Below are 21,304 nucleotides of genomic sequence, written 5' to 3' on the forward strand. Positions count from 1 at the left end.
TTGCCTCATTCTTCCTTGTACCAGAAATTCCCATTTCTTTAACTGCTAGCTCCCCATTACTGACTTTAGAAGAGCTAACTCAGTCCTCACATGAGAGGACACCAACTGCAAAATGTCCTTGTGGCGCATTCCCTTTGGGCAATACATCGTTTCTTTGTTGTTGTTATTGTTCACTTGTGTCTGATTCTGACCCATTGGGGGCTTTCTTGGTAGACCTACTGGAGTGGTTTGCTATCTTATGTTTATAATGGTAGAACAGTACCAAGAATATAAAAGCTAAACAGAAGTATGAAATTAGACTTATTCTCTAGGCAACTAGAGACAGAGCCCATAAAGCCTTTTGAGCATGGAAGCAATGTGACAAACTGTCTCATTAATCTCAATCTCATAATATAAAGGGTAGATTGAAGGTAAAGTAGATTAGAAGCTATGGCAGTAGTTCCCTGTGATAAAGTCCTCAAGCAGAGTCATTGCACCAGGAGCCCAGGGAAAGAGCAGCCAAATACAAGGGTATCCCATACACAAAAAGTATAGTTTGGTTAAGGGAAGAGGCAGCCTTGCTATATGGAAGGAATATCAGATGATTCACTCTTGGGTATTTATATACACTTATGTAAGCCCACCTTTATAAATTCATTTGTGAGGGGCAGCTAGGTGGTGCAGTGGATAGAGGTCCGGACTTGGAGTCAGGAGGACCTGAGTTCAAATCCGATCTCAGACACATAACACTCACTAGCTGTGTGGCCCTGGGCAAGTCACTTAACCCCATTGCCCCATTAAAAAAAATATATATGTAAAAAATAGATAAATTCATTTCTTATATGTGGTATAGCAACTTTTGTCTGGTCCTGAAATTTTTATTCATAGCTCAGGCAATGTACCCAGTTAAGCTCTTCAGACTTTGTAAGTACCCAGATCCCTAAGAAGTTTTCCCTGTTTGCTCATTTGTCTCTTGATTCGCTGTCTCTCACCCATAAATATTTGTTTCCCTTCTGTTTTTTTTTTCAGAAGATAGGGACATAACTTGAATATCTGTTTATGGGATAATCATGTAACTTGATACTTCTGTGTCAAAATCAAACCCTGCTTCCTCTGTGAAGCCTTCCTGACCATCCTTGTACACAGTGATCTCTCTCCAAATAGAATGAGAAAGTATTTATTGAACATTATGTGTTGGGCACCATGTTCAATGCCAAGGATTCAGATACAAGTCAGCAGGACAGACTGTCCTCAAGATGCTTACATTCTAATAGGGGAAGGCAACATAAAGGGGAGCTAGAAAGGAGGAAGAAGGATGTATGAGTTGCAGCATGGTTTGGAAATGGCCCAGAAATGATTTGGAGGCCTAGGTACTTTCTATAATTTTCTGCCTTCTAATTTTAAGTATTGAGTATGCTTTTTTTTTAATACATAATTTTTTTTCCCTAATTACATGTTAAAACAACTTTTTGATATTTTTTTTTAATTTTGAGTTCCAAATTCTATCCTTCCTCCCTCCCTGAGACAGTAAGCAATCAGATTTGGTTACACATGTGCAATCATGTAAAACAGCATATTAGTCATTTTGTACAAGACTCAAAAGAAAAAAGAAGGAAAGAAAGAAAATGAAAAATAGCATGCTTCAGTCTATTCAAACTATCAGTTTTTTTCTCTGACAGCAGATAGTATGCTTCATCATTAGTCCTTTGGGATTGTCTTGGATCACTGTATTGCTGAGAAAAGCTAAGTCATTCACAGTTCATCAAAGAATATTGCTGTTACTGTGTACAACGTTCTCCTAGTTCTGTTTATTATACATCAAGTCCAGGTTTTTCTGAAATCATCAATAGCACAATAATATTCCATCACAATCATATACCATAGCTTGTTTAGCCACTCTCCATTTGATGAGCATCCCTCAATCCCCCAGCTCTTAGCCACCACAAAAAGAGCTGCTAGAACTGTCTTACACAGAATCTTATCCCCCATCAAACTTAGCACAGAGTCTTATGCAGAACAGGCTATCCAAATTTGATCATATTTGGAAAGCTGCTAAAGGAGGGAAGGGGGGGAAAGAGTTGGGGAAGGAAGAATCAAATTGTGACATGTTGTATTGTAATCTTAATAGGCTGAGCCAGCTAATTGTTGTGATTGAGGCTTCCAAAGAAGTCCAAAAAATATATCTCACTCCCCTGGACCTGAAATTCATTAGAGATTCATTTCAGCTTCTCTTAAAATCTAGGTACTTTAGAAGTATGATGCCATATAGTATGGTGTCCTAGAATAAGTCCTGGCCTGGACAGCTATTTACTATCAGTGTTGCCTTAGATAAGTTATTACATCTGTCTGTAGGCATCAGTTTCCCTAAGATGCTTTCCAACTCTATGATTGTATGAGTAATACATTAAGTTTTTTAATATTTGAACAAAAATGGCTGTATCAGATCCTTTTATTCCATCTAGCTGGAGAGACCTGACTAGCATGAGTACAGCTGCAGTTAGAGAGTTTTGGGCGTGGGGGGCTAGGAAGCAAAGCGGGGGGGAAAAGGAAACAAAAGGGGAAATTGGGGGGGGAGGGAGCATCAAGGATCATTTTTACCAACTTCATGTTTTTTTTTTCCTAGAATAGAGCCTACTGTTAGGCACCAATCTAGTCTAAAAGACTGTGGCAAACTTTGGCATTGAAATTCCATTACAAACTCTTAACAATCCAGGCTTTTCTAAGGAAAAACAGGGCTGCACAAAATGTTGAAGGGGGATAGCTAAATGTATAAAGATGCTGTGCAATATCCACATTAAAAAAAGATAATCTATAGCTGTCATAGTCAAGTAAGATTCCAATCTTCTTTGGGGGAACTGTAATCTGGATCTCTGGAGTAACCCCGTTGTGCAGAAATTCATATTTATGCCTGAAAATTTGAAAACAAATAAAGCTTCACCAACTCGTGGCTTTGCTATTGCACGTAACATTTTATATTCCTGATTTTATTAACATTTTTATGACATTTCCTTCATTAAATGAATACCAAAGTAATTTGTTGTTTTCAAAACCATGTATTTTCCAAGCTGTGTCTTCTCTTAGCATTTGACTCAAGAGACTAATTTCAAATTTGTCTGTGCTGGGCAAGTCACTCTTACCTAAGAAACTCAATATAGTGTTTCATGAAACTCATTTTACATTAAAATTCCTGTAGGAAGCTGATAAAACATACATTTAAGGAACTTGAATTGTAGTATTTGGGTGGGAAAATATGCTTTGTAATAAAGGAAATTCAGAATTAACATGATAGTTTTAAGGACAAACAGTGGTGCTTAACAATATAAGTAGGTATCTTGGTTTAAAGGGAAGTTAACCTTTCCAAAGAAATAGGAAATTTTATTTCTAGAGAGGTTATTTGCCCCCATCTCTAGCACCCTTTATTTTACAGAAAAGGCTTGATCTTTCTTTGGCTTCATACTCAGATGAGTGAATAACTTGCTCTGTGTTCTGTATTAACCCACTGGTTCCCAGTGATTGCGCTGAAATTCTTTGCTTCACCTTTCAGACACCCTGCTGGTGTCACAGCAGACTAGGATGCTTCCTTGTGTTAAGCTTTTCCTTTTCTAAACAGAGCAGTTCCAAGGAGCTAAATGACTAGGTCGTGGGAATGATGATCACTCATTTGTGAGAGTAGCAACAGTACCTAGAATTAGACTCCTGGCCCAGACACTGCTTCCTTCCCTACACCTGGCAACATAGCAGCTCTACTGGGAAAGGCAGGATGTGATGGAACACTAAGAAATCTCTAGTGAGAGGCATCGTGATGGGAGTGGAAAGAGGGCTGCATTTAGAGTCAAGTCACAGAACTGCTAAGTATCCAAGTCAGGATTCTAACCCAGGTCTTTGGACTCCAGAGTCAGTCCCCTTTCCCCTGTACTATGCTGCCTCCCATTTCTCATTTCTGCATTTCAACCCTACCCCTGCCTTTTTTTGTCCTCCCTATATTTTATTCTAATTTTTTCACTAAACAACCATACTCCTGTTTCACTGTTAAGAGGACAGGTTCAATATAGGCATTAAATTTTGCCTTTTGTATCCTATGTTTCAACTTTAATTACTTATAAATTCAGTTATGATGACAGGTTATTGCATAATGTCCCTTGGTCTGTTTCCTTGTCTATAAAAAATAGGGACTTTTAAAAATGTCATTTTTTGTGCCATTGTCCCTACCCCCTCATCTGCCAATATACACATCCTTACTATGAACTTTTAAGAGGACCCTCTACCTCCCTTGGTGTGTGATGGAAAATTCAAAACTTGAGAGGCATGTTGTGTGGAAAAAGGTTCCTAAAATATTGCCCTGACCAGCTGAGTTAACCAGATAGAAAGAATCAGTGATGCTAATTTAAAAGCTAGAAAGTAGAAGCTGGGAAGTAGAAGTCTAGAGCAATTGCTGAGAGGCAGGTTGATCAGCAGACCCCTCCTTCCTGGATTTTAGCCAAGGTCACCTTTGGCCCAAATACCAAAGCAGAAGTCTATAAATCTGATTTAGTGAGACCTTCCCATTCAGATTTAAATGCTGTTGTTATCTATTCTAAAGAGTCAAGTCTTCTGGTCTACCATTCTGTTGTTTTCAATCTCTTCTGGAGATAACTTTGTAATCTGGCTCTGGGCACAGTAATCCTTAGAACACTCAAACTGGATTTCTGATGCAGTAAAAAATTCAGCTTTATACTTGCTGAATATGTTTTATGGGGAAAATTTAAAGCTTACCCTATCTGCTTGGACAAAAGATGCAATTAGTTTTAACACTAATCCCTCGGAGAGCAATGAAAAGTAACAATTTGTGGGAATGGTGCAGATAGGAACAGGAGCCTCATAAAGCCAGTGAGGTCCCAGGCAGGGTCAGAACACTTAGAAAGGCAATTAGACATCTTCCTGACGGTCAAATGAAGCTGTCTTTTTTTTTTTTCTTACAATTTTAGAAGTGGAGGAAGGGTGCAAGAATGTTCTTCCCTGTTGGAAATTCTGTACCATGGGAATTTGCCCAGACTGTTTTGTTGAAGTAGTGTGACACTGAACTGGAATGTCTAAAGAAAAGAAATTTCTTTCCCTAACCACACATCAAAGAGAACCACAGTATAAACTTCCCTCCTATGTTACTAAGAGGGAGGGAATTAAATTATGCATGTTCTCAACACAAAGTGGAGCTTAGATGGTAAATCAGATCCTTTCTGAATGGGTAAGCAATTTCCAGGAATTTTTTTTTCCCCTTGTTTGGGCCTCAGAATACACAGCAAGAGAGGGAGCATGAAGGTCATGAAACATCGTGGAACCTTGGTCTTATGTCTAAGCCGTTTTTTTGACATTCACTGTTGCTAATTAGAAGTCCTTTAGAGGGCAATGTTAATCCTTGGCAAGTGGAGGTTTTACTTTACCTTGATGATATAAAAGTGTGACTCATGCACCAGGAAGAGCTGTCTGCCCCAAGGTCCCCTTGTCTGTTGATATCTTCAAATGCTACGCCAACTTTGTAGTCCATCTGTTCATTGACCTCCACCTCCCAGTAATGCTGTCCTTTAATAGGTATTAGGCTTCCCATAACAGCAACACATCTAATTTTTGTAATATAGAGGTATTAGTTTTCATTAATTCATGATTCAACAAATGTTTATAGTACTAATAACTTGCATTTATATTCATCCCATAAGATTTGCAAAACGCCTTTGATCCTCACATTAACCTTTAGAGGTAGGTATTGCTAATCTCATTTTACAGATGGGAAAACTGAGGCTCTGAACTGTTAAATGACTTGCTTGTGGTCACACCATTAGTAAGTGTCCAAAGCAAGCTTTGAACCTAGTCCTTCCTAATACCACACTCTACCCATACTGCCTCTCAATTTTTATCACATACTGGCCAAGCAAGACACTGTGTTAGGTGCTGTGAAGGCTACAAAGATGAATGAAACGTGGATCGTGCTTTCATGGAACTTAGAATTTAGTAGAAGAGACAGGTCCACGTATCAGGAGAGTGTACAAAGTACACTTTAAGTGTCATAGGAAATTACACACTTTGCATGAAGTGAAGGGGGGGATTCAGGAAAGGTCTTGTGGAGAAGAGGCATCCAAGCTTTTGAAGAACAGATGTGACTTTGAGAGGCAGAAGTGCTAAGAGGAGGGGTGAGAATCATCTGAGCAGAGATGGGATAGCAAGCAGTCCTTCTGGGCTATGATGCAGGCTTATGAGGAAGGGTAAAAGAGAAGGCTGGAGAAGGAGGCTGAGGCCAGATTAACAGAAGCCTTCAAAGGCCATGTGAAGGATTTGGAACTTTATCCCCTGCGGGATTTGGGGGTAGAAGAGTTTTATGTTCAGCAAGATTTTTGTATTTCCAGGTAGAAAAATATCTAATGTTTATACAGCACTTTATACACGTCAAGCCTCCCTAGTGAGTTAAATGCTGCTATCATCCCCATTTCAGATATGGGGAAATAGGCTCAGGTTAAGTGACTTGTTCAAGGTCACGCAGTTATTAGGTGGGCAACAGAATTCAAACCTGGGTGTCCCTGAGTCAAACTCGCCATCCCCTGTGCCCCACTGCTTCATTACAGTACTGTGTTGCCATTTGTAAAACAAGTATGATGTTAGTGTACAGTGTGAGTCACTGCAGGCAGATTTGTGGGCATCCAGACCACTTTGCTGGTACACTGTCACAGACCCTATTACCATTTAGTTCATCTTCTGAGTGTGATTCTCTCAAAACAATTCAATAACTTCTTTAGTTCTTCTGAAGATGAGAAAAGATTACTGTGATGATAATTAAGGAGAAGAAAGGGACAAGAAATAGACCAAAGAAGGAGGTGATTGTTTATAAAAAAAAACAACACTATGGTTTTTAGAGTTATAAAAATATGAACTTGGCTAAAGTTAAAACTAAGTCACAAGTGGAAAGGGAATATTGACAGCTCACAAAATGAAAAAGGAGAAAGGCAACCATATACATTGAAGCTTGCAGACGAAATATAATTTTCCAGAGCGTAAAGTGCAAAGCCAGTGTGCAGGACTGTTAAGCTAATTGCTATAATAGAAATGGCTGTAATGGGGGGTAATTCACTCCTCCTAGAATCAGTGGCAGAGACTAATAAGAACTGGTGCCTCAATGGAGAGCCCAACAGCATGAAGGGGTGGGAACGGAACACAGAGTACCTCACTCACAGCTGTGCAGGAAGACCTCATTATCAAGGTGGCAATTTTTCAAGGCAATCACAGGGAAAAGCCACAGGATAGCAAGAGTGAAATGGGTAAGAGTGTCAGGAAAGAGCATTTAGAATAAGAAAAGACTCAAAAGTCACTAGTGATGTTTGGTAGCATAGGCCATCCGGGGCAGTACGATACCAATGCAAACCTTCAGAAATAACCTTAGATTCTTTAAACATATACAAAGCATTAGACTTGTGTCTTGTCCTATAAAGATAGGGCAGTTGGCAGAAGAGTGTCTTCATTGAAAATTAAGCATCTATCAAAGCATATTGTTGCCAGTATTTCTGCTGCACTGGCTCTCCAGAAGCCTCCTACACTATCCGAGATCTAATTTAGAAGCTGTCAAAGTTCCTAATTCAGCTGGAGTCATTGAGCCTCTCCACCCACTCTCAAAAATCTCACTTTCTGATTGCCCAGGCTAAACTTTGTAAGGCAATGATCTCCACTGCCTTCACCTTGGTGAGTTCACTGCTTTCACAGTCCTCTAGACATTGCTCAAGAGGTGTCAACACTTCTAGTTAGGAGGGTAGTTGAACAGGGTTCCCAAGGGCCTGGGAAAACCTTCATCCTTCCCACTCTCCTCTTCAAAACTGCACCCCATGTTGACTTCTTCATATTTGTCCAGGATGCCATTCATTCTCCCATTCACCCAGCCATTCCTCCCCTCCATTGTCTCATGTCACCTCCTGCTCCCTTCTATACACATTCAATCAGTTATGATATTCTTTTGACTCTTCCTTAGTAAGATCTCTTACCACTTCATATCTAGATAATTACAATAGTCTCCTTATTTTAACTTTTTTTCAACTAGTAAGTATTTATTATTTCTTCCCTATTAGATTTCCCCCATTAGATTGTAAGTTCCTTGAGGACAGGAACTGTCTTTTGCCTCATTTTATACTCCCATTGCTTACCACAGTGCCTGGCACGTACTAGGCACAATTGATTGATTGATCTCCCTCTTATGTCCCTTTCTCCTCAAATTTAAAAAAGAAAACCAAAACCCTTCTAACAAGTATGCAGGGTCAAGTGAACAGAAAAAAAATTCCTTCACTGGCTGTGTACAAAAAATGTATGTCTTCTGCATTTTGAACCCATCACCTCTGGGCCAGGAAGTGGGTAGCATGCTTTCTTATCAGTTCTCTGGAATCATGGCTGGGCACTGGTCAGGGTTCTTAGGTCTCTCCAAGTCGCTTATCTTTCCAATGTTACTATCATATAACTTGTTCTCATGGCTCTGCTCACTTTGCTGTGCATGATTTCATACATATCTTCCTAAGTCTATCCAAACTGTCCCTTTTATCATTTCTTGAGGAACAGTAATATCCCACTATATTCACTAGTCTCCATGACTCATCTATCCCCCTCCCAATCCATCCCGCACATTGCTGTCAGTTTAATCTTTATAAAATCCCACTCAAGGGGTAGGTGGAGGAGTATATCTGGAAATTGCTTTGAATACCAATAAAACTTTAAAACAAAATACCACTCATATCAGTCATCTGCTCAGAAATGTTCATTGTTTCCCCTTTGCCTACAGAATAAAAATCTAAACTTGATATCCTGGTACTGAAGATCTTCTCTAATCTGGTCCCTGCTTACCCTTTCAATCTGATCTCCTACTACTTCCCAATATGAAACCTTCACCTTTAGCCAGTGTCTCTCTCAAAAAGATGCTGCATATTTTTCTCACTACTTTTGCTCACTTCCCTGCCCCTCCCACCCCCCTACCTCAAGTATTCTTTATGTATCCAACTCCTAATCATCCTTCAAGGCCCAGTTCCAGAAGTATCTAGAGGCAGCTAGGTGGTGCAGTAATATTGGGCCTGGAGTCAGGAAGATATGAGTTCAAATTCTGTCTCAGCCACTTAGTACTAGCTTTGTGACCTTGGGCAAGTCACTTATTTACTTCAGTTTCCACAACTATAAAATGAGTATAATAATAGCACCCATGCCCCAGAGTTGTTGGAAGAAGAAATGAGATGATATTTATAAAGCACTTAGCACAGTGCTATACAAGTTATTGTTTTATTAAAGTAACATCTCCATGAATCCTTACCACCTTACCCTACAATCACCCTTCCCTCCTCTGTACTCCTGTGGTTTCATCATTTGTCATGTGGTACTTTGTTATTGTATTGTTAACTTTTCATTTGTGTCTAGATGATCCTCCCATCCTAGCCGCTTGAAGGCAGGATTCATACCTAATGCTTATTTGCGTCTGGAATAGCACCTAACATAGTGCCTTCCACAAAATAAGTGGTCCATTAAGATGCTAATTGGTTGGTGGCTGACTTAGTATTGGAAGCAATGGCAGCAGATCCGGGATTTCTTTCATCATTCTCTCCACCTCCATCTTAGCTCCCAAAGTGACTTATGGCAGCCCAACACTGAAAATTGAGAACAGACTTGAGATTCTCCAGGGCCCAGGGCAGTATCTATGGGCTTGAAGATAAGAATGAAAGAATCCCAGGGATTTGCAGAGAACTCAGAGGCAGTATTTTCTGATTGAGACTTCCCTCTAAAAGAATTTTCTCATTCTTGTCCACAGTCCCTTCCATGGAAGGGGAATTAGAGGATAATTAAAAGACCAGCATTTGGGAGATTGTGAAGCTTAATTTAAATTCCTCAGTTTAGCATTAAAAGACCTTCACAGACTGGTTTCATTCAGCCCATATTTCCATACTAATTACTCCCTTTCTTATACTCTGGCCTAAATGCTTTTTCCTGAATTTTACATTCTTTTTCCAGCCTCCATGTCTTTGTCCAGGCTGTCTATCCCTGATGTCTGCAATATACTCCACACCTCCATTTCTCAGAATTCTTGGATTTGGTCAAGGCTTAACTCAGGTGCCACCTCCTACAGGAAGTCTTTCCTGATCCTTTCCCATTATTATTGCCCTATCCCTACTCAAATTATCTCAAATTTATTTATATGCCTAAGTGGTATATATAGTATGGATGGAGGGCTAGTCTCAGAGTTGGGAAGACCAAGGCTAGGCTAAAGCCCTGCTTCTGACACATACTGGATATGTGACCCTGGGCAAATCACTTTACTTCTGGTAAGCTAGGTTAGTTAAGAACTTGCAGAGGTGTCAACCTGTGCATAAAGGGAGTTTCCTTACCTGGTAATTCAATTCAGAAAGCACTTATTAAATGCTTAATATAAACAAGTCACTTGTCAGCCTTAGCCTGGGTGACTGGGAAGATGATGCTGCCCTCAACAGTGATAAGAAAGTTTGCAATAGGGATTTTTTTTGGGGGGAGGGGGTGCAGGAATGTTAACTTCTGTTTTAGACATATTGAGTTTGAAACTCATATGGAACATCCACTTCAAGATGTCCCATAAGCAGCTGGATATTTACCATGAGAACCTGGGAGTTCCCTATACCAATGAAATCACAGAACCAGTCTCTATCCCTTGCCTCTAATAGAATATAAACTCTTTGAGGACAGAGGCTGTTTTTTATTATGTCCTGGTATTTCCAATGGGTACCTTAGTGCTTTGTTAATAGTAAGGGCTTTCTGAATTGAGTTATCAACATCAATCAATAAGCATTCATTATTGTGTGCCATTCAAAAGCCAGGCTGTACCCTCAAGGAGCTTACTGTAATGGGGCAGACAATGTATGCATGTACCTACAAGATACATCCACAGTAGATGGAAGGTAGCTTTAGAGGAGAAGGCACGAGCAACTAGGGGGACCAGGAAAAATCTCCTGGAAGAGGTGGTACTTGGGCTGACTCTTAAGGAGGTCAGGAATTCCAAAAGGCAGAGATTAAGAGAGAAGCATTCCAGGCATGAAAGATAATGGAGACAGAAGATGGAGTCTTGTGCCAGGGACAGTGAGCAGGCCAATACGTCTGCATCATAGAGTGCTAAGATGGGACTAATACATTAGGGGCCAGGTTGTGAAGAACTTTTAATGCACTTGATAGTACATCTTTGTAAATTTAAGAAAAATCACATGTGAAATATAAGCACATGACCAAGGCTTTCCTGAGGCAGCTGGTAGCTCAGTAGATAGAGCACTGGAGTCAGGAAGATTTCAGTTCAAATCCAGCCTCAGCCATTTCCTAGCTGTATGACCTTGGACAAGGCACTTAACCTCTGATTGCCTGACAAAAGAATCCACTGGATCTGCTGGAGAAGGAAACCACTCTAGTATCTTTGCCAAGAAAACCCCATGGACTGCTATGGTCCATGAGGTCACAAAGAGTAAGACACAGCTCAATAACCACAAAGCCTTTCCTGCAATTTGGAGATAGACTACTGGACTCAAAGTCAGGAAGTCCTGGTTTTGAATCCCTTCTTAGATACTTTATTAGATAAATCACAAAACCTCTCTGAGTCTCAGTTTCCTCATGTTAAGATTGAGATTCCCCCAAATCCTTCACTCCCTTTAAGACTCAAGTCAAGCACCAACTTCTACAGAGAGCCTTTCCTGACCCCCTCCTCCATCTCCAACTGCTAGTGTCTTCTCTCCTGAATTACTTTAACTACCTTGATTTTATTTTGTATTTATTCTAAATATTCATGCTGTCTCCCCTGATAGAATGTAGGTTCCCTGAGATCTGGGGCTGGTTCATGCTTTGCCGTCATATCCCCATGCTTGGCACATAACAGGTGCTTAAGCAGATGTGGTTGGTTGATTATAAAATGGGGATAATAATAGCACCAATCTCAAAGGGTTATTTATGGTGAGGGCCAAATGAAATAACGTGCACTTCAAAACACTATATAAATATGAGCTATTATAATTGTAGTTGCTTAACTATTAGTGCCATTTTGATCTGGGGCTTAGAGCTGAATGACTTCAGGCCTAAATGTATGGTTGATTAATGTTACATTAAAAAAAAATTATAATGTGCAATGGTTGACTTTGATGTAGTGAAGCCGTTATTTGGGCTATGTATGTATTTTCAGCCTGACAGCCCACCCGGCTTGAAAGAAGAGTTCATCTACAGCTCAGCTTCAAAACAGATCCTCCTCACTTAGCACTTGCAGAGACAGGTCAGGAACCTCTAAAGGACCATTAGGAAGACTGAGCTCCTATTAGTCCCTTCCCCAATAGTTTTAATGGAATGAGTCACCTTTGGGTAACCGTCTCTTTTCTTCTCAAAATGTTTTCTGGGGCATTTCATCAGGCCTAGGTTGTTTGTGCCCATAAAGATACAGAAAAGGTTCACTGTCCCCTGATTCACCCATCATTAAGGAGCACCTCATTGTTTTATGAAAAACCTTTCCCCCAGGTGCCCCACTCACTTTGCAGGCATTATCTAATCAGGCCTCTCAGCACCTCCATAAGCCTGAGGATATTTCCCTTTGTATATAGATGGAAAGAGTGATGGCCACTTTGGAGTTTCCCATCCAGAGAGACTGACGACAATTGAGAATTTAAGTGATTTGTTTATAGTTTATGGTATAGTCTTGTAACTCCCAGCTTTATGCTTTATCCTCTATGAGTATGCTGGGCTGTGGTTGTCTCTGGCCCTCTGTAACCATCTGTACCGACAAAAGGGAGTGCATGATCCTGTTGTGATGAACCCATCACTCAATCAACAGGCATTTATTCATTGCCCACTGCGTCCCAAGGCACACTACTCACAAGAAGTTAAAAGTGAAGCAGTCCCTGGCCTGTGGAAAACTTCTATGCACTGATGCAAAATGAAGCAAGCAGAACCGGGAAAACAGTATACACAGTCACCACAAACAATGTACATGGAATGTTTTACCACCGCAAAACAATCAAAACTGAATGTTCCTAAAGGAAAATGAGGAAGGACCTTCTCATATATCTTCTTCAGCACCAAGCTTAATCACTGAAAGTTTAGAAGAGGGATTACATTTATTCTCCTTGACCCCAGAGGGTACAATTAGGAGTAATGAATGGGTGGAAATTCCAGAGGCAGATTTCATCTCCACTCTTCACAATTAATGCTATCCCAGTGTAGGATGTTACCCATTGGGATAACATTTCAGGACTTTATGTTCCCTAAGAATGGCTCAGGAATTAAGCAATTTAATGTTATTTTTATTGTTTATGGGGAAACTGTTGACTTAAGATCTGGAAGAGAGACACAGTGGAATAAGATAAGTGGAATAAGCCTGGCAAGTCTTATCTTGTAATAGCTTATATGTCTATAGCGTTTCAAGATTTGCAAAGCACCTTCCCCTTATGAACCCTGTGAGGTAGGGATGCTCATTTTACAGATAGGAAAACTGAAGACCAGGAAAAGTAAAGATATTGGCTCAGGTTCCAGCCTAGAGCTGAGATTTAAACACACAAGTCCTTCCTGATTCCATTCTAGACCAACATTCTCTCTGCTCCATGACGCTTCCCTGTGAAAATGTGAGATTACTACAGATTAAGTACCTAGTAAACCTGATGTCACTATCACAGGGCTCCCTTGTTGAGCTTTCTCCTTTACCACGCACAATTGTAAACCCATCTTCTGAAATGGACAGCAAAGGATGGCTAGTATCCTTATTAAGGTGGAAGTAGGTACCTAAGAAAGAGAAGAACACATGGCATGTATGTGAATTGTGGCCAACGGAGCATATCATTGATGCAAAGTCCAAGAATCAAACATTTAGAGGTGGAAGGGTCCAGAGAAGGTCACGTAACTCAATCCTTTCGTTTCACAGGTGATGAAGCTAAGGCCTAGAGAGAAAAAGCCACTTGTCCAGTGTCACACAGAAAGAAAATAGATGAGCTGAGATTCAACCCCCCCATCCTCTGACTCCATATCCAGAACAGCTATCGTCATGTATTGCATGTTTATTCACAGGCAGCCCTGAGAGATTCTAAATTTAATTATATATTCACTATAATGAGTCTGGAATCACAAACTCATAAAATGTCAGCACTGGAAGAGACCTTGGAGAATGTTCAATCCACTCTTCCCTCTACAACTGCCAGATTCCATTTTACAGATAAGGGTATTGAAGTGCAGCATAATCAAGTGACTTGTTTCAAGTTGCACATCAAATTAGTGGCAGAATCATGGGTAGAACCCAGGCCTCCTAACTTCTAGTCCAGAGCTTTGTCCACTTGAACAACTTTAGCAAGAGCTGGAAGGGACCTTAGAGGCCATCTGGGCAGACTCCATTTTTTTTTTTGACAGATGAAGCCCAGAGGGCAAGTGACTTGTCCTAAGTCACAAAGAGAATAAGTGACAGTGCTGGAATTGGAACCAAACTCATTGTTCTTTTCACTCATCACATCCCATTTGTGTACATTTCTTATCTCCCCTTCTAGAGCTCCATCTGTAAAAGCAGCAGACTCTGTCTCATCCTGCACATCCCCGGACAAAGCAGGTGCCCAATAAATACATGTTGAAATGACTTGCATAATAGAAAAGTCTGTTTCATTTAACACTTAGAAAAGTGTAAAGCAGTCAGATGTAAAAGGTACAGATAGTAATGGATTGTTTTATAGGAGAGGGTGAGGAGAGGTGACAGCAGAAGGTACAGGGAGCCCATCTCCAAAGCCTACCTTCTAAAACTTGAGAGCAGGATAGATAAATAATGGCTAAGGTCTCAAGAAGAGAATATGGGAAGGAAGATGACAGCTGTCTCATCAGATTCATTCTGGAGCAGAGTATCCTATATATGTGTGAACAGAATATATACAGGGGTCTAGGGTCACAAGGGTGGGGAACCTGCAGCCTCGAGGCCTCATGTGGCCTTCTAGGTCCTCAAGTGCAGCCCTTTATCTATTCAGGTTCCCCACCTAGATCTAGGATGGAGATATATATATATATATATATATATATATATATATGTGAACATAGGCTGTATGTGTGTGTGTATATATATATATATATGTAGGATACTTTGCTCTAGATTGAATCTGCTTAGACAGTATATATATATGTGTGTGTGTGTGTGTGTGTGTGTGTATAGGATATGTAGAATGTAGATATATATAATATGTATATGTATCTATACGTGTATATTTAAGATGTTATATATACACATTATATGTATATACACTATATATATGTATGTATGCACACACACACACACACACACACACACACACACACACACACACACACACACACACACACACACATTGCTCTAGCAACCCAGAGCTACAACAAGAAGGAATTATAATTCCATGGCCAGTCTCTTTTGACTAAGGACTAATTAAAAGAGCAAAGAATCAGTAAATAGGTGTGGTTAGGAACTGACTCCTGAAAAGTTCATCTATACTTGGGGGGAAGCAGTTTAAGCAAAAACATAATCTGATATTCACAGTCCAAGTGAACCATGGGGGGGTGATAAAAACCCTAATATGACTTACATCCTCATCTCAGAACTACTGAATCTATTTCATTCTCTCTGAATCTGTCTCCATTACTCCCCTCCATGGTTCTTCTCCCATTCTGTCTCTCCTCTTTCTTTTTCATTTCTGTGCCCATGTTTCTTTCTCCAATCTTTGTTATTCTCTCATGTTTCTCTTTCTCTCTCCACCTTCCATCTCTGTTTCATTTTCCCTTCTGTCTCTTCCTTTTCCTTCTTCTCCCTTAACTCCCTCCCCTTCTCTAAACTTCTCTGCCTCTCTCCCTCAACTGGACATAATACAGAACTGAAGTATTTTCATTATATTCATTGAATACAATTTTATGATCTTTGTTCCTAATTTTGAAAACAAACGAGTTGAACATTCTATATTTCCCTCTCAAAAAATCATCTTTAATCAAATTACTTTTTACTTGTTTATGATTCATGATTGATTTTTCCCTCCTCTGCATAAACAATAAAAACTAAGAATCTCTAGCTCTGATATGGGAACAGATATATGAAAATTTATAATATTTAATGTTTTCTTTTTATTGACATTTTTATTTGGACCTACCGTCATTTCTCAATAAACAAGCCTGATGTAAGACCTGCACTTAAAAAAAAGAAACAGCTAAGCAAAACCATCCAAGTTTACAGTGATTGCAATTGTCAGCTCATGTAACTTTCCATTCCTAGTTGGCCATTTCTTAATGAAAAGGAAGGGAGTATATTTTAATTACCAGGAAACATCATTGACCACCATACTTGACTAAAATTCTGTTGTCTTTTTGTATTATCTTCATTTACCCATTGTAGTCATTGTGTATATTTCCTCTGCATCACACAATCCTTTCAAGCCACTTCCACATCCATTATCTTATATGATTCTCACAGCAACTCTTTGAGGTCAGAAGTACAAGTATTATTAATCTCCACTACGCAGATAAAAGAACCAGGTCAAAAAGAAGTTCCACCATTTGCCCACAGAAGCCAAGTCTTCTGAATGAAAAACCAGAGAGGTTGGATCATTTGCTCTTTGATGTGGTGAAAAGAGGCAAGATTTGAGCCAGGGCATCTGGCCCTCCTACTTACAACCCAGGTGACTTTGGGCAAGTCGCTCACTCTCTTTGAACCTCTGTCTTTATCTGTTAAATGAGGGCTGTGGTTGACTCCCTTTCCAGCTCCAAATCCACGATCCTCCATTCTCTCTGGTCTTGTCCAGAAAACTTTTAATCCAGAGCTTTGGTTTGGTTTGGTTTGGTTTTTTGGTTGGCTCTTGGCTCATGACTTAATATAATTTTTTAATGTTTCATATGCTACAATATCTCAATTGGGATGCAGGTCTGGAGTGGAGACATACCCAACCCTCCACTCCCTTCTTGACTTGTCACAATGTGAGATACAATTTCGCCTCCTTGGCATTCATTTTCTCAAATGCAGAATAAGGATAACAGCTTTTCCTTAACTACTTTATAGGGATGTTATGCAGATAAAATCAGAAACAGTTTTTCACATGTTATTTTTGGACAGCTCTGGTCAGTAGTAAATGTACTTCCAGGAAACTTTCTATTTTTTCTTGGCTTTTTATTGCCGGTAATTTTTTGTTGTTAAGAAACTGAACCTTTTAAGCTGATACCGCATCTGTTGTTGACATAACTCATTCCTTCAACAGGCATATTTATGTATTCACTCACCACCATGCTTTGCACGTAGTAGACACTCAAATGATTGGGTTTTTTTTTAACCTAAAGTTAAAGTTTTCTTTAAAACTTAAAGTTTTCAAGACAGTTTACATACATTTGATCAACACAACTCTTTGAGTTGTTACCTAACGCTGTTACTATCCTCATCGTACTGATAATGAAAGTGAGGCTTTGAGCCATTCAATGATTTGTCTGGGGATATACAACCAGTAAGTACCAGAGGTGGGATCTAAACCCAGGATTTCTTAACTCTAAGGACAGCACTCTGTCAACTTTGTTACATTGCCAATTAAGTGCAAGGTCCTGGGGGAAAAGGGAGATAAACACAAGATCATATAGAGCCCATCTGTGTGCTTACTGACCTAATAATCTGTGTCGCTGGTGAATATGCTGTATCTACCTTTGTATCTTCAGCATTTATCATGATCTCGTACATGATGTTACTCAATAAATATTTGTTGAATGAATGAATGTTGTACAAGTGTCCACTTCCTAAAATTGTTAATTCCTATCTCCAGAAGCCATTGTGATAGATTGCTTGTTTTCTTTGCTAAAGTAAGTGGTCACTCCTCTAGGAAATGCTTCAAATAAATACGATGGGTTCCACAGGAATGTTTAATTTCTTATATATGGGCTAAACAGATAGCTGAACAATGCAGGAAGAGCATGATGGAACTCTAATCTATCCGATTTATCTGAAAGAACAACTCAACAGTGAGGATCACACTGATTTGTCTGTTTTAGTATGGAAATTATAATTGTACATTCAGAATCATAAAGTCATAGAATATTAGAGTTGGAAGGAACATCTAGTGAAGCCCCTCTTTGACAAATGAGAAAACTGAGGCTTAGAAAAATAAGTTGCCCTAGCTTGCACTTATAGACACGTTCTGCACATTTCATTAAGGAGTGCACTTAGCGAATTTTGTTTTTAAAGATGAATACTAACTGTTCATCATAAAACATATCACTTTTATTCATCAAATTAAATAAACTAACACAACAAAAATTTTTTTAATTAACCACAAAGTTTTACTTTTAAAATATAAACTTTTCACAGGGTCGATTTTAAATCATACTCTTGTTCTTACTCTTAAATCTAGAACAACCTTTTTAGCCTTGTCTTCTAAAGGCATCTTTCCAATCGGACCCAGCTCCTTGCTTAGCTAAGAAGAGCCAGGGTTACAGCTCAAGGACTGGTGAATCCTTTTAAAGTTTAAAATTTTATTTTTGCCTTTCTTTCCTATATCAACCAGAGCCCCAAGGCCATGGAAAACAAGGTGGCCAGAGGAATAAAACAGGAATAAGGACTAGTTAATTTGTTTTCTGCCCCAGTTGGGATTCCTGGGCACAAGCTTCTTGGGGGCACAGAGAAGTTGGGGAAATAAGAATCAAGCTTTGCCAAAAAGTACCAGCAGAGCAGGTGAGGCGGCATGGAAAAATCTGGAAGATTGTCATGAGTGTTGACCTGAGCTCCAGAGCCACCTAATCACTAGATGCATTTTACTCCTCACAAACCAGAGCTTGACAGAAGCAGTGGAGGGGGAGTGAATGGGAGCAAGAATAGTGGCAATGGTGGTTGTAGCAACTGGGGGCCACAGATACCAAGTAAGCTGCCCCCACCTCTTTGGATCCAGATCCTGGACAACTTCACTGTGGCAGGAGAGCCAGGGGCACATTCGGGTTTGGCAGAGCATGCCTAACACACCCCATATACACACCTATGATCACTAGTTAGTGGTGCAGCCAGGACTGGCATTTAGGTCTGATTCCCAGGTCTTTCTACTATGCCGTGTTCCTTCCGAGGTTAGCAACAGAGGGAGGGGAAGGGGAGCAACCTCCTGAAACCATCCTCCTCTGACTAACCCACTATATAGGTGAATAGTCCAAGAACACTACTAGATGAAAACAATGAGAGGGACAACTGAGAACAGAATCAAAGACCCATTCATCCCAGCTCTTAAAGATGCTAGGAATAGACAGATCATTACTGCTTGCTTCTAACCATACTATCCAAAAGCTCTACTCCCAAGAGCAAAATGTGAATTTACACAATACCTGTAGTGCGGATAGTAGCAGGCTCACTTCTTTCACTAGGGCCCCCCACATTGATGGCTCTCACATAGACTAGGTAGCTTTCTCCAGGCTGCAGCTGAATTAGAGACTCACAGGTAGGAATCCCTACTATAGATCTAAAAAGAAATTAAAGTGATGAAACAAAATGTAATGATATGTGATAGTAGTAAAGTACTTGATAAACATTTCCCATAACATTGGTCACATAACAGTGTTTGCTACTATTGATGGCCAGGCAGTAAGACATGGTAGACTTGTGAGCAAGTCATTTAACCTCTGAGATTCATTCTCCTCATCTCTAAAAGGAGGATAACACCTGTGGGTAGTACCTACCTCACTTACAGAGTCGTTAAATGAGATGATATATGACATACGATACTTTGCACATCTTAAGGCACTATGTCAATACTAGCTTATTATTATCATTATCATAGTGCTTGGTACACAGCCAGCACTTAATAAACACTTATCAGCTGACTGACCTGAGTAGCCATTTCCTCACCCAATGGAACTCATTTGACCTCTAGATCATACCTAAGACCGAAATTCTAGATCAGAAAACCCTTTGAAGAACAGATGCAGCCCCAGGTCTTCCTCAGGTCAATGCTCCCCTGTTATCACTGACTTGGTTCTGTGTTCAGGGAACCTGAAGCCCAAACTAAGTTCCAAGTGTTCTCTGTGGAGTCCACTCCAGGACCTCCTCAGGGTCCATTCTTTGTTCAATTAACTCTGGAGTTTGTCTAATTTGATCAAATTTTTAAAAAATCAATTTTACTTATTGATCAATTTTTCTGTTTTTTAAAACTTGTACAACCAAATAATCTCAATGATTATAGTTTCGTAATAGAGTTTAAAATCTGGTACTGCTAGACTCCATTCTCTTTTTTAAATTTTTTTTGTTACATTTTAAGTTCTGAACTGTCTCCCTCCCTTCTTCCCCACCCCACACTAGAGAAGGCCACCATATATTTGACATATATATTCTATTTATCAGTTCTTTCTTCAGAAGGAGATAGCATCATCCTTCATAAGTCTTTTTCAGTTGATCTGAGTATCTGATCATGAGCCTCTGAAATACTCAGAATAACTTATTCATTCACAGTCATTATTTGAACAATATTGCTGTTATTGTGTGCAACATCCTCTTGGTTCTGCTCATGTCATCCTTTATTACTTCATTTCCTTCATTACTCCTTTCAATCTTACTTTTTTCGTGATTCCCCAATTTTGTTATTATTTTGTTTAGTTCTACAAATAAGTCTTTGAAAGTTTGATTGTTATGAGACTAAATATATCAGTCAATTTAGGAAGTACTGTCATTTTCTATTATGTTGGTATGACCCAATTATGAACAACTGATACGTCTTCTATTTGTCTTCTTTTTTTTTTTTCGCTACTTAAAGTATCTGGAAGTTGTATTCAGACAAGACCTGAAGGTACATTAGTAGGTAGGCTCCTAGATATTTTATACATTTTATAGTTAATTTGGATATATATTTTCTATCTCCTGATGAATTTTACAGTAAATTCTAATGGTTACTGTAGATTTATTTTCTATCCTGTTACTTTAATAAGATTATTGTAATTAATTTTAGCTGAATTTTTAGGGCTAAGTAAGTAATCCTATACTCTGCAAATAGCAAGAATAAAATAAAATATCAGCATGGAGGTCTATTCTAGAAAGAGTTTGAACCAGTCATGTGGGTAGTAGAAATTTTTGGATGGGGATAATCCAAGTCTATTCTGATCTGTGCCTACATGCCTGTATACCTGTACTTTGCCTGCAACTGAACTACCTTCACAGACAAACAGCAAAGATGAAGAAAAATACCACTTGCTTCACATAATTCTTATCTACCCTATTACTAACCCTCCACCACATTTCCCCAATGATATCATTGTTCCATCTTCCAATGAAAATAAGTAAAATTCTAAATTATTTGGAAAATTGGAATCTTTTAAAAAGATGAGTGTGTTTATATATAAGATGATTATATGGGGAAAAAAGCCTTTG

General features: G+C 39.4%; 1 protein-coding gene across 2 annotated transcripts in view; it reads right to left on the reverse strand.

Moving 5' to 3' along the window:
• Positions 1-1,140: 1,140 nt before the first annotated feature.
• The window catches only part of FSD2 (fibronectin type III and SPRY domain containing 2), a 74,226-nt gene continuing 54,062 nt past the window's right edge, over positions 1,141-21,304 (reverse strand). For both annotated transcript variants that reach the window (XM_078151110.1, XM_078151109.1), the window contains 4 exons: positions 19,273-19,406; positions 13,596-13,728; positions 5,397-5,573; positions 1,141-2,887 (listed from right to left, as the gene is read on the reverse strand). In XM_078151110.1, the coding sequence (XP_078007236.1) occupies positions 2,671-2,887; positions 5,397-5,573; positions 13,596-13,728; positions 19,273-19,406 (661 nt within the window). In that variant the 3' untranslated portion in view covers positions 1,141-2,670. The remainder of the gene's footprint in view (positions 2,888-5,396; positions 5,574-13,595; positions 13,729-19,272; positions 19,407-21,304) is intronic.

The sequence above is a fragment of the Phascolarctos cinereus genome, unplaced genomic scaffold, assembly GCF_003287225.1.
Source record: "Phascolarctos cinereus isolate Bilbo 61053 unplaced genomic scaffold, phaCin_HiC Scaffold_3;HRSCAF=262, whole genome shotgun sequence".
NCBI lineage: Eukaryota > Metazoa > Chordata > Mammalia > Diprotodontia > Phascolarctidae > Phascolarctos > Phascolarctos cinereus.